This window comes from Macrotis lagotis, chromosome 1, assembly GCF_037893015.1.
Source record: "Macrotis lagotis isolate mMagLag1 chromosome 1, bilby.v1.9.chrom.fasta, whole genome shotgun sequence".
Lineage (NCBI taxonomy): Eukaryota > Metazoa > Chordata > Mammalia > Peramelemorphia > Peramelidae > Macrotis > Macrotis lagotis.
Genome location: NC_133658.1, coordinates 896,072,650 through 896,086,387, shown reverse-complemented (window position 1 = coordinate 896,086,387; position 13,738 = coordinate 896,072,650). Strand labels below are relative to the sequence as shown.

At 46.6% G+C, this 13,738-nt stretch overlaps 1 protein-coding gene across 2 annotated transcripts; it reads right to left on the bottom strand.

Moving 5' to 3' along the window:
• Positions 1–226: 226 nt before the first annotated feature.
• Positions 227–9,961, bottom strand: PEX10 (peroxisomal biogenesis factor 10). 2 transcript variants are annotated; one of them, XM_074218694.1, is made up of 6 exons: positions 9,761–9,961; positions 8,734–8,814; positions 6,456–6,862; positions 4,606–4,781; positions 4,383–4,518; positions 227–2,637 (listed from the first exon to the last, which is right to left on the bottom strand). In XM_074218694.1, the coding sequence occupies exons 1-6, from the start codon at positions 9,870–9,872 to the stop codon at positions 2,569–2,571; spliced, it is 981 nt and encodes a 326-aa protein (XP_074074795.1). In that variant the 5' UTR covers positions 9,873–9,961; the 3' UTR covers positions 227–2,568. The 2 variants fall into 2 exon arrangements, with proteins under 2 accessions (XP_074074795.1, XP_074074796.1); XM_074218695.1 differs by lacking the exon at positions 9,761–9,961 and adding an exon at positions 7,373–7,582 and having other exon boundaries at positions 8,734–8,817.
• Between the last annotated feature and the right edge of the window lie 3,777 nt (positions 9,962–13,738).

Sequence of the window (13,738 nt, the reverse complement as noted above, 5' to 3'; positions counted from 1 at the left end):
CCTGCATGTAAACTTTTTTGATGTGATAAAACAACTCTAAAATTTTATTAAGTGACTTTTTAATTCCAGACTTTATTAAAGATAGTGTCCCCTTTCTTGTGTTAGTCTTTATATAAGAATACAACAACTCCTCACACACCATAAGAAAACCCAGTTGGCAAAAGTATTAATTTTTTTCTGCAGCTGAATCATTTCAGCTGACAGCTACAGAAAAAAATATAAAATCTCTGGATAAATTGCCACTATGGTCTCATATACCATAGTGAAAATTATTGTATTTGCTCCCCAATCTTAGAACAATGCATAGAACAGATACTTTGAGAGCTATTTTTTAATAGCATCCTTTAATTGTAGATGCTGAGATTGGGGATTTGTATAAATATGGTCAGTATTGCCCAGATATTTACAGTGTTCAGTTAAGATTTCTAGAATTGAGGCTTTAAAATTGTTTTTGTTCCACTTATGAGATTATATAGTAAAAGGACTCTTGGAAACTTCAGCCCTCTATGTGAAGTTCATATTTAAATGATTGTCAGAACTGAGACACTGCTTTTTTTAAGGCAGTTATCAAGTAAGCCATTCTCTGCTGCCTCTGGATTTGTTTCCCGAAGACATTCCAAGTATTATAAATTTGTTAGTTAATTCACTGCCTTTTCTTGAAAATGGTTTTTAAAAAGTAATGGGATGTGGCAGCACCATATTGCACCCTTGGTAAAAAATGTGAATTTAACAAATTTTTATAACTTTTAAAAATACTTAGTATAAGCTGTAAGCATGTTTTAATTGTTTTTCAACTCTTACATAAAAATCTGCCCGTGGTGAAGCTTAATCTAGCAAAAAACAAAATCATTGGATTTATCTTTCCCATTAGACAAGTTTCTTTCATGGTGGGTGCTTTTATTCTGAGGATGGTTACTTAGAAGCTGACTGTGTTTTTCCTACTCTATTGGCAGGAACACTCTCTGGTCTTGTAACCCATTACACTTGACTCCTAATGGAGATTTCCAGTTGGCCTGCAGTGACATTATTCTATTACCTTCTAAACTAAAGAGTTATTGCAAGAACTTTTTATAAGTGAGGAATAGTTTATATTGGAAAGAAACAAAAATTTCCTTAGTGTTAAAAGCCTCCTTCTGCCTCTCTGGGCTTCTATCATGGCAAATGAGGGGTCGTTTAAAGATGTAACAGGAATCATCTTTTTACTGGTTTAAAGTTGAGACATTTTTCTATTGCACCTTTAAATTGTCATTTGTTAGGAAAGTTAGTCTAGTAGCAATCATTGTTGCTACTGGTGGAGTTGAAAACAATTATTTCCCACAGATTGGTGTGGATCAGTACAAATTCATGAAATCAGGAAGTTGAGATTAGATGGATCAAAAGAATGGGATCACCAGGAGTTTGTAGAGGGCTTTCTTTGGGTTGCGTTACAACCAGTCCCTTTGTGACATCTTACAGCAGGTGGTATGGATTGGTTACCCTGGGATGTCTTAATGAGTTGGCAGGCCAAGTCCCCCCTCCCCCACCAGGGCTCCCCCTGCTGGTGTAGCACCTCTGGCCTCATGAGAGGCAGAGAACTGAATCACTAGCAAGAACATGGGTTTTTCTGGTAGCAGAGAGGATACATTTGGTCCAGTGGACTGAAGGGTGGGCTTTGTTCTGTTGATGAGCAAATAACCTGACTTTTTCTCAGAAGCACGTGCCAAATATCAGCTTGGTTGACATACAAGCAAGCCCTCATACATGTAGGGTACACTGTGGGGCTTATCTTGACTAAGTAGTCCTTATCTTGACTACTTATCACTTGTCAGCCACTGAAACTGAAATGTTTGCACTTGAATGAATTACCAAGTTTCCTAAATCATTCACTCAAGAATTAATCTGATATTGACATTATTTTACCATCATATATATACATATACATATATGTATATATGTATGTATGTATACCTTTATTGACTGCTTAGAACGTAAATTCAGAAGAATCTGGTTTCAGATGCATATTAGTTGTGCAATAAAGAAGAAAACCTAAAAGTTTGCTTCTTTGATAAGCACAGTGACACCCCTTTCTGAATAAGCAAAATGCTAACTTCTCAGAAACTTTTCAAGTAGCACAGAAATTGGGAAGAAAGGAAGTTTGAGTACTATTTGTCCAAACTGATCAAGTTAATTATCTCAGCCTAATTAATTAGAAAGGAAGATAGATATGTATACACTTGGCAACAGTAAGATCCAGAATGAATTTTCTTAATCAAATGGAGCTTGCTTTTGTCTTGTTCCAGTGTGTATACCTGTCTGAAGTTTTGTCCTTGGATATCTTAATAGTCCCAATTATGGTTATGAAGTTAGACTTAGCTTCTTATCACCCCCCCCCCCCCAATATCTGAGCAGTGGACAAAGTACCTTATGCAGTGATTTTAAATCAAATTTAGATAATTTCAGTGCAAGTTAAGTCACCGTCATGATTCTGGATAAATTCAAATGAACTCTGCTTTTGGTCCATTAATAAAGACATGATCTCTTGAGCTTCTTCCTTTTCTTCTGTTGGCCTTTGAGCTGGGATTGCCAGGACTAACGATAATGCCGCAGATAAATCAGTTTCTGTGGATGAAACTTTTCTCTGCAGAGGGGACATTCCGTCTAGGGGGGAAAATGAAGATGGGTCAAATTGGACACTTAAAATTCCTTCTGAAGTTTCCACTGCCCTCTGAAAGAACAGGCTACACAAACAGGATCAAATGCTAAGCCAATAACATGCAGCCTTTTTTTTTTAACATGCTTTATTTTCAAGATGAAGAAATAAAGATTATTTCAACATTTCTTCCCTGACTAGCTAATGAAGGACTAGTCTTTATCAGACTAATCCAGCTTTTAAAAAAAAAAATTGCTCTATATTTAAAGCAAAAATACCTCTTGCAGTTGAATTTTTGTCCCTGTTAAAAGTTAAGCAAAGTATTGACATGATGTTTGAAAGTCTGACAAGTGGAATTCAGACACTAGCAACCTCCCTCCACTCTTGCTCACTTCCACTTCTAAGGTCAACCCACCAACTATCTGGGGAGCAAGAATTGGGTGGAATCTAATGGTTCTGCCCAAGGCAAGATCTCAAGATGATGTCATATATAGTCAGGGATGGGTGAGGAGACTTGGATTTGAATCCTAATTCTGCTCTTGTAAAACAAGGAGATAGGAAGAGAATCCCTGAAGGTCCTTAGTGCCAACATTACCCCATTTCGTTGTTATATCAGTTCTTTTATGAGCCAGAGATTTTCTCTGACTTACCTTTCATTCCAGGGAAAGGGCCAGTGAGTGCACAGATGGAAACTCCTTTTGATGAAGTTATTCTTGTTAAAAGATGCTATGTCATTGGGCCCAGGGTATTGAAGGGGAACAGTTTGGAGTTTTGCTTAAGGAGTAAACTTCAGCTAAAAGTGAAGACCCCTGGCTCTAGCTATTCCATTTGTTTGGTCCAGAAAGAGGATTCTACCTTCAATTTGTTGATACTGCTGTCTACTTTGGAAACTAATCTACCTGTCTCTGGCCCCTAATCAGAAAGGTTTCCAGTGCTGGAAGTCCTTATCTTGACTACTCAGAGGTTAGCCTGGTGATATAGTTTAACAAAGCAGCTTGGTTCTCATCTTCATGAGGTTTTTCTGGTGGCTGGGACAAATTCTAGACTTAAACCCTGGTAGGGTTTTGTAGAAATGAGAGTGGAATAAATGTCACCACCTCTCCTAAGGAGTGATCTGGTTACTCATGCCCAAAACCTGAGTCAAAATCTGCTCATGACTCAGAGTGCCCTGTTGGTGTCTGCTGTCTTTCTAAAATCTTTCACTTTTCCCCAAGGATGGACGAAGCCTGTGATGGAACCAGGTGCTCAAGTGTCAGCAGTCATGGCTGCTGAGAAAGCCCTGGATGCTGGTCCTTCCTCAGACACATCCTGGCTTATCCTGGTGATGACTTATACAAGTCACAACCTCTTCATGTACTAATCTGCACTCATGGGGAGTTTTGTTCCCCAAGACTTCCCTCGATAAGGAGATTTTTTTTTTTACCTGGGTTCTGTGAGCTGATGTTGAGAATTTTTAATGTATTTGTTTATTTTGTAATCTGAGAAAGACTGTAAAAGGGGTCCACCATGTCAGAAGGTAAGGTAACCTCACTTTGCGTCACTGCAGTGGGGCCTGGTGAATTTCCTGCCAGTGGCCTAAAGTTCATGCCTGACCCTTCCAAGGGGGTAGATGCTGCAGTTCCCGTTTCTAAAGAAAAACTGAGTTGGAGGTTCGAAGGCTTGCCAGAGGATCCCGGTGCCAAGCGGCCAAGCTGGGATGCAGGATGTCTGGGCTGCCATGAGCCAGAGTGGGGCTCAAACCCCAACTTCTTACCTTGGTGTTACACCACTCAGTGATGCACTCCCAGCAGAAGAGGTGGCCACAGGGCGTGGCTGTGGCCCTCCTTCGTTCCTCCAGACACAGGGTACATACAGAGCTCCTACCCACAGACTTCTCCTCCACATGGCTCCTGTAAGGAAAACAAAGCATGGCCAATGTGGCTCTCGAGTTTCTTATGGACAAGAAGAATCTCTGAAGCTCTCTGCCCAGGTCATACTTGCGGTGGGAGAGGCTGCGGTAGAGCTTCCATTCCTTCCGTGCCCGCTGCCTCTGACTGAAACTGTAGATCTGGATGCCAACTGAAAGCAGGAGATGCAGCAGGGATACCATGCCCAGGATCCCATAGCTCCAGCGGATGCTGTGGTCATCCCGAGGGAAGCTGCGTACACGGAGCTGTGGAGTTCAGAGAGCCACCCCCCACCCCAGGATGGGTCAGGCACTGGGTTTACAAAGGGCAAAACCAAAGGCCCCAGCCACAGGTGGTTTTTATTTAGTTTGGAGGTGTAACCCGCCAAAGGAGGAAAGCAACTCCATGTGCAGATATCAGTAATGGCTGGGCCAGAAGGTCATGTCTGGTCTGAGCCATGACTCTCATCAAGGATGCTGATCAGAGGGCAATGTGTGAATGCACCACAGCGGCTGAGAGAGGGAACAGTGAGTTCTGGGACAGAGCTCCAGGGACCTGCCATGGTCACTCAGTCTGTGTCAGAGGCATGACCAGAACCCAAGTCTATCAACTCCAAGGCTACCTCTCTGTCCATAATGTTGGACAATCCATAATTCTGCTTGGCTCAAACAGTGCATGAAGGGAGCAATAGGAAATGAGATTTGAAAGGTTGGCTGAAGCCAAAACCAGGAAAGACTTTTAAATGCCGGGCTAAGATGTTGGCATTTTACCCTTGAGGCAATAAGGATCCCCTGATGGCTCCTAAGCAGAGGGCCACATGGTCACCAGGCCTCACCAGCTGATCAGCTAGGGCGTACCTGTTCAGTCAAGAACAGTGCTACATTTTAAAATTGGGTTTATTTAAAGATGTAGGGGCAGCTAGGTGGTGTAGTGGATAGAATACCAGCCCTGGAGTCAGGAGGACCTGAGTTCAAATGTGACCTCAGACTCAATAATTATCTAGCTGTATGGCCTTGGGCAAACCACTTAACCCCATTGCTTTACAATAGATCAATGAAAAGAAATTTAATAAAAATAAAGATGTAAGTACCATTTTGATGGTCCTGAGTTAAAGAAGGGAGATACTCAAGCAATCTTTAAATGCCTGAAGGAAAGGGGGGGGGGGCAGAAAAGGCAGGACTTGGTAAGAGACTGGAGATGGAGGGTTGTGGGAGAGGAAGAGCCAAGGAAGGCTCCTGAGTTGGGAAGGCTATAGATGGGTACGGCAGAGCAGCAGGCTCCAATAGAGAAGAGACACCCAGTAACGAGGCCTGCAAAAGTGGAATCAAGCTTCTTGATACAGTCTGGGTGAAACTGGCACAAACCTTATGGCCAAGTTGAAAAGGTGGCAGTGGGGTACTGATCTAGTTCTGACCAAGATCCCAACTGGAACTGGGGAGGTCCCAAAGGCCCAACCAGCCCAGACCAGGCATCGGATCCTTCAAATGGGGAGACAACATTCAGAAAGAAGAGGAAGGTTATGCCCAAGGTCGGCCAGTTAGAGAAGGGCCATGATGCCAACCTCAGGTATCCAGTCCCAATGGAGGGGCTGCTGCACTGACTTGGACCCCATTGGGAGCCTGAAGAATCCAGGGCCCAGCACAGTGCTGATTGTTTAGTCAACTGAATTAAAATGCAGTGTTAATACTGAAAACCTGGTGGAAAACAGACTTAACAGGACAGGACTGGAGTCACTGAATGCCACAAGGCTCAGTGGCAAAGGGTACAGCGTGTCCCTCATCTGGAATGATGGAATATTGTGTCAGCCCTTGTAGCTCTGTGACCCCAAGATTGTAATGTGCTTTGCCTGCGTGAACCACCAAGAGAACAGATGGGAACGAAGCTGCTCTCCTGGTCAGTCTTCTGTTCTGCAGTCACTAGGGGAGAGCCAGGCTACTTACATATGTGATCCCTGTAAGCCTTTTGGCCAGGTGGTAGAAGACTGCATTGATGTAGAACGTGGCAACATGTAGCCGGTGGAGGCAGGTGATGCTCTGTTTTAGAATGTACACCACACGCAGGAGCACCTTCTTCTGAGACTCGGTCAGATGGCGGACATGTCTGTGAAGCCACCGCCGCACTGCTGACCTCCCTCGGATGGCAGGCACAAGGCTGTTATGCGGGTGCCGGGCACTCTCCACTTCTGTCTGCAGCTCTTGCTCGAGATGGACCAGGGCTTTTTCCAGCAAGTATGGTGCCAGAGTGTGCAGGGAGACGAACCCAGCGCGGCGCAGCCAAGAAGGAACTTTTTTCTTGGATGGGTCAACTTGGATGATGTTCACATATTCTTCGCCAAGAGTCTGGTACCCTGCGAGGGGAGAGTGCATGGGATGCTGGGGGAGCCATCCTCTCCCCAGCGGATGGCATGGCTTTGTGGCCAGAGCCGATGCACTGGGGTGGTCCCATTCACACTCTCTCCCTCCTCCCTTCCCCACGCCAGCTGCCTTTCCCCAGCACAAGCTTTGCAACCCCACGATGGGCTCCCTGCTTCCAGTGCAATCTGCAGGATTTCAGGCCAGACCTGGCCTTCACTCCTGCTTCACTCCTTTCATTTCTTTCCTCTGGACTACAGGATAAAAATGCTGCCTTCTTGTCCAGGGGAGAGCTTGCCTGACACCTTCTGCCAGATGGGCACTTCCCCACCTCCCGCCCACCTACCCAGCCTGCCTTCTCCTAGAGCACTGGACTTGGAGCCAGAAGACCTGTGTTCAAGTCAGGCCTCAGACACTCACTAGCTGGATCACCCTGGACAGGTGATTTCACTTCTGTGCTTCAGTTTCCTCAGTTGCAAAATGGGATAATGATTGAGTCTACTTACAAGTTTGTTGCATCAAAAAAGATAACACATGTGAAATGCTTTTGTAAATCTTAAAATGCTAAATACACTTCAGATATTATGACAGCAGCTAAGTGTTGAAGTGGACAGAGCAGCAGGCCTGGAATCAGGAAGAGATATGTTCAAATTCAGCCTCAGACACTTCTTAGCTTTGTGGCCTTGGGCAAGTCACTGTTGCCTCAGTTTCCTCTTCTGTAAAATGAGCAGAAGAAGGAAATGGCAAACCCCCTCCAGGATTTCTGCCAAGGAAACCCCAAATGGAATCACAAAGTCAGACACGACTGAAAAAAGATGAAAGAACATGACTGTTTTTATCTCCATTTATCTCCATTTCTCTTTGATGCTCCGCTCAGGTTCCCCCTCCATGAGGTCCCCCCCCAGTCTCCACAAATGAGAACATTTTCTTCAAGGTGCTTTTTTGCTAGTACTTCACAGAGAATATCACCTTTTCAGCAGTTATCCCTAGGGCCTTGCACATCCCTGCCACGGTCTTCCAATCTGTGTCAGAGGCATGACCTGAACCCAGGTCTTCCAACTCTTAAGGCTACCTCTCTGTCCATAATGTTGGACAATCCATAATTCAGCTTGGCTCAAACACAGTGCGGGAAGGGAGCAATAGGAAATGAGATCTGAAAGGTCGGCTGACCTTTTGGCCAGGTGGTAGAAGACTGCTTTGATATAGAACATTGCAACATGTAGGCATATTCACTGAATTGAGCTGAGTAATCTAAGCCAGCAGTGGCGTGGCATAATCCTGTCCCTTAATCCTCACAGTGGGTCAAAGGGGTCCTCAGGGATGTTGTAAGAGATCCGTGAATCAGAGGGGTGCCTAAGCGTGGGGAATGATGGCTTGCTGGGCTGGTGGCTCTCCAGTAGGCGCTGACCACAGGTCTGGCTGTGGAACTAAGGGCTGACATCCAAGGCCCAGGGGCCTATCATGCGTCGCATGAAGACTGGCGACTGAGGGCTGGAGGGGCAGCCGTGGCACCAAGCGAGCAGTGGGCTGCCAATAGCACGTGGCCAGCAGGATCAGATGGCCCCAGCACTGCTGCAGAACGTGAAGTGGGAGGGCACAAGGTCCCATCCAGGTTCCATGTACCAAGTTCATAAGGTATGCTTTCGGTCTCATAATAGGGACTTGTAGGTCATGGGTGTGAGCAACAAGACTGAGGACTTGACCTTTTCTCTGCTGCCCCTGAAGGTAAAGCCAGCCGGGTGCTGAAGGGAGCAAAGAAGGAAAGGAAGAGGAGGAGAGGCCAGGGAAAGAGCTGCCCCATGGTCCAAGGCCCCAAGACTGGGGACACTAAGTTTGGTTCTCCACACACCCCCCTGCCTCACCCTACCTGCAAACGTGGTGAGGGTGAAGTATGCCAAATCCGCCAGCAGCTCAATTTCCTTCCTCCACTCTAGCCATTTCTTAGCACCTGAAAGGGCAAAGGGCAGAGCCATCTAAGCAACCAAACACTGCAGCCTTTCAAGTGCGTTCTGTCTGCCAGGCACTCTGCCAGCCAAGCCCGGCAGGAGGGGATGGCACCTCCTTTACACAGGTCTTCTCCATTAGACTGGGAGCTCCTTGAGGGCAAGGCCTATTATTTTCCCCTTTCTCTGTATCTTCAGTGGTTAGTGGTGGAATAGCTAACATTTTCATATATTTTTAAATTTATAGATATTTATACATAGATATCTAATGATCTCATTTCCTTTCCCCTGGAGGGCAGGGACTCTTTTCCCTTTCTTTGTGATTAGCAGTGGTGGGTAATGAATATTAATTGCTAACATTTTCATATACATATATGTATATATGGAAACAGGTATGGATCTATAGCTCTATCTAGCTACATATATTATATATATTTATTATGTTTTATATATATATTATGTATAAAATGAGATGATCTCATTTCTTTCCTCCTCATGGGCAGGGGCCCTGGTGAGAGCAAGATGAATGTTCGCTATTAATGTTTGAGATTGGAAGCTCCTGGAGAGCTGGGACTGTCTTTTGCCTCTTTTTTGTATCCCCTGGGCACTTAGCCCGGTGCTTCGTACACAGGAGGCGCCTGATAAGTGTTGCTGATGCCACAGGGCTTTGGCAGAAAGGAGACTACGCTGTGCCAGCAGCAGGAGGGCGCTCACGGGGTCTCCACGGCTGGCCGGGCGGTGAGCGGGGCGGGGCTCCATCGCAGCGCGGAGAACCCAGGCCGAGCCACACACGTGGGCACGCCCCGCCCCGCCCCCTCGCGCCTGCGCACTCGGCAGCCCAGCGCGGCCTCTCCGGTTGGAGCAGGCGCAGTAGCTCCGCCCCGCCCACTCCCTCCCCCTCCCCCCGCCGTCGCGCCCCTCCGCGCCTGCGCGCTCCGGGGCCGGGCCCACCTGCCAGGCTGTGCACGGCCCCTCCGGCTGCGCTCCGCAGGCTGCCCCGGTAATACTCATCCTTCTGCGCGGCGCGGATCACCTCCGGCTGATTGGCGGGAGCCAAGGCCATGGTCACCACCCCGACGGCCTGCCGGCTCCGGGCGCGGCCCCTCGGCGCCCAGAGGGCGGGGCCCGCTGACCTCCGCCGCGCGGAGCCGCGTCGCTTCGCTTGTGCGTCACGCCTTTGTGCGGCGCTGGGGGCGGGGCGGAGGCGGAGGGGGAGGGGAGGTCTTAAAGGGGCCGGGGTGGGCGGGGAAACGAACTTCCGGAACTGGGCATCCGGCAGGCCTCCCCCCGGCACCCGTGGACACGGCGGGGCCCGTGCCGACCCCTCCCCTCCCCCACGCAGGAAGTGCTGGAGGCGGGACGGGCTTCCCGCCTCCCCGCCCCGCGCGTCTCCCGGCATCCTCCGCGGCCGGGCTCCCGGGGCTGGGCACGAACCCGCGTGGCCTCCGCGGGGCACCGAGAAGGGGAAAGGAGCCCCACGCGCGGAGCTGCCGCCTCGCAGTAAATGCAGTGCCCCACGAGCGAGCGGCAAAGGAGCCACACCTGCAAACGAGCGAAGCACCACGGAGAACACAAGAAAAAAGCCACAGATACATGAAAGCGAGCAAAACCGGTGGCCCTGGGCCTCCTGTCCGCCCCATCTCCCGCCACTCCACCCAGATCTGCCCGCGCGCTGAGACACACGGGGCCGTTGCCCTTCCTTCTTGAGGACCCACATCCGGAGCTGATGTCATGACCCGCGCGTGAATTAAATTGGAGTGGGGGGGCTGTGCTAAGTCCCCAGCCCCACCTTCTCCTCCAGAGTCATCCGGGTCCAGAGGCCAGATCGGAATCAGGACCACTGGAGATGGCCCCGATGGAGGTGACCAGGGCGAAGTGACTTGTCCAAGGTCACATAGCGAGTTAGTGTCGAGTGTCTGTGGCTTGAACTCCTGTGTTCCTGACTCCAAAGTCATATACACACACACATGCATGCATGCCTGCATGCATGTATACATATACACATACTTATATACATGGGCATATACATATATGTATACATGTGTGGCTCTGTGGCTAGAACACTGATCAGAAGGGCTGCTGTTCACTTTTGGAGGCAGACAATTGGCATTTACTATCTGTGTGACCCTTTCACCCTGACTGCCTCCCATCCAGGGCCATCTCCCGTCATCCTGATTCCTATCTGACCACTGGACCCGATGACTGGAGGAGAAAGTGAGGCTGGTGATTTAGCACAGCCCCCCCCCCCCAGTTCAATTCATGTGCTTGTTGTCATGGCACCACCTCCCTGATGTCTTGGTCCTCTTTGAGAAGGGAGGACAACAGAAACACACACTTATATAATATCCCTATGTGCTTTAATTTGCACTTGAGTCTATGTCTTGGTCCTCTCTGAGAAGGGAGGACAACAGACACACACACTTATATAATATCCCTATGTGCTTTAATTTGCGCTTGAGTCTATGTCTTGGTCCTCTCTGAGAAGGGAGGACAACAGACACACACACTTATATAATATCCCTATGTGCTTTAATTTGCGCTTGAGTCTATGTCTTGGTCCTCTCTGAGAAGGGAGGACAACAGACACACACACTTATATAATATCCCTATGTGCTTTAATTTGCGCTTGAGTCTATGTCTTGGTCCTCTCTGAGAAGGGAGGACAACAGACACACACACTTATATAATATCCCTATGTGCTTTAATTTGCGCTTGAGTCTATGTCTTGGTCCTCTCTGAGAAGGGAGGACAACAGACACACACACTTATATAATATCCCTATGTGCTTTAATTTGCGCTTGAGTCTATGTCTTGGTCCTCTCTGAGAAGGGAGGACAACAGAAACACACACATATAATATCCCTATGTGCTTTAATTTGCGCTTGAGTCTATGTCTTGGTCCTCTCTGAGAAGGGAGGACAACAGACACACACACTTATATAATATCCCTATGTGCTTTAATTTGCGCTTGAGTCTATGTCTTGGTCCTCTCTGAGAAGGGAGGACAACAGAAACACACACTTATATAATATCCCTATGTGCTTTAATTTGCGCTTGAGTCTATGTCTTGGTCCTCTCTGAGAAGGGAGGACAACAGAAACACACACTTATATAATATCCCTATGTGCTTTAATTTGCGCTTGAGTCTATGTCTTGGTCCTCTCTGAGAAGGGAGGACAACAGACACACACACTTATATAATATCCCTATGTGCTTTAATTTGCGCTTGAGTCTATGTCTTGGTCCTCTCTGAGAAGGGAGGACAACAGAAACACACACTTATATAATATCCCTATGTGCTTTAATTTGCGCTTGAGTCTATGTCTTGGTCCTCTCTGAGAAGGGAGGACAACAGACACACACACTTATATAATATCCCTATGTGCTTTAATTTGCGCTTGAGTCTATGTCTTGGTCCTCTCTGAGAAGGGAGGACAACAGACACACACACTTATATAATATCCCTATGTGCTTTAATTTGCGCTTGAGTCTATGTCTTGGTCCTCTCTGAGAAGGGAGGACAACAGAAACACACACTTATATAATATCCCTATGTGCTTTAATTTGCGCTTGAGTCTATGTCTTGGTCCTCTCTGAGAAGGGAGGACAACAGACACACACACTTATATAATATCCCTATGTGCTTTAATTTGCACTTGAGTCTATGTCTTGGTCCTCTCTGAGAAGGGAGGACAACAGACACACACACTTATATAATATCCCTATGTGCTTTAATTTGCGCTTGAGTCTATGTCTTGGTCCTCTCTGAGAAGGGAGGACAACAGACACACACACTTATATAATATCCCTATGTGCTTTAATTTGCGCTTGAGTCTATGTCTTGGTCCTCTCTGAGAAGGGAGGACAACAGACACACACACTTATATAATATCCCTATGTGCTTTAATTTGCGCTTGAGTCTATGTCTTGGTCCTCTCTGAGAAGGGAGGACAACAGACACACACACTTATATAATATCCCTATGTGCTTTAATTTGCGCTTGAGTCTATGTCTTGGTCCTCTCTGAGAAGGGAGGACAACAGACACACACACTTATATAATATCCCTATGTGCTTTAATTTGCGCTTGAGTCTATGTCTTGGTCCTCTCTGAGAAGGGAGGACAACAGACACACACACTTATATAATATCCCTATGTGCTTTAATTTGCGCTTGAGTCTATGTCTTGGTCCTCTCTGAGAAGGGAGGACAACAGACACACACACTTATATAATATCCCTATGTGCTTTAATTTGCGCTTGAGTCTATGTCTTGGTCCTCTCTGAGAAGGGAGGACAACAGAAACACACACATATAATATCCCTATGTGCTTTAATTTGCGCTTGAGTCTATGTCTTGGTCCTCTCTGAGAAGGGAGGACAACAGACACACACACTTATATAATATCCCTATGTGCTTTAATTTGCGCTTGAGTCTATGTCTTGGTCCTCTCTGAGAAGGGGGGACAACAGACACACACACTTATATAATATCCCTATGTGCTTTAATTTGCACTTGAGTCTATCACCTCTCTTTCTGGGGCTGGATAGCATGTTTCTTCAGGACTCCTGGGTATTATGGTTGGTCTTTATGTAAATCAGAGTTTCTTAGTTTTTCAGAGTTGTTTACCTTTACAACGTTGTTATTGTATAAAACTTTATCCTGGTTCTCTCCAGACACTTGATATTACACTACATCAGTGAAGATTTTTTTTTGAGCAACCCCCCCCCCAGTATGTATAGATTTACTTATTTTATGTGACCCTCGGTCTGCCACAATTTCTTCTGAAAAATGAGGATAATAACACCTCCCAGGATAGTCGTGAGGATTTTGATCATATTTATTTAAAACACTTTGCAAACCTCAAATCTAGCTATATCATTACTATTTATGCAAAGTTTTAAATTTATTCAAAAATAGAAATTAACGA

Bases quoted from the DNA above. Each gene is read 5' to 3' on its own strand.
- PEX10 (XM_074218694.1), bottom strand. From the start codon at position 9,872: ATGGCCTTGGCTCCCGCCAATCAGCCGGAGGTGATCCGCGCCGCGCAG. The intron at 4,782-6,455 runs GTAAGTAGCCTG...TGAACTCCACAG, and splicing joins GGCTTACAGGGATCACATAT to CTCCGTGTACGCAGCTTCCC. The intron at 2,638-4,382 runs GTAAGAAGTTGG...TTTCCCCCCTAG, and splicing joins CTGAGTGGTGTAACACCAAG to ACGGAATGTCCCCTCTGCAG.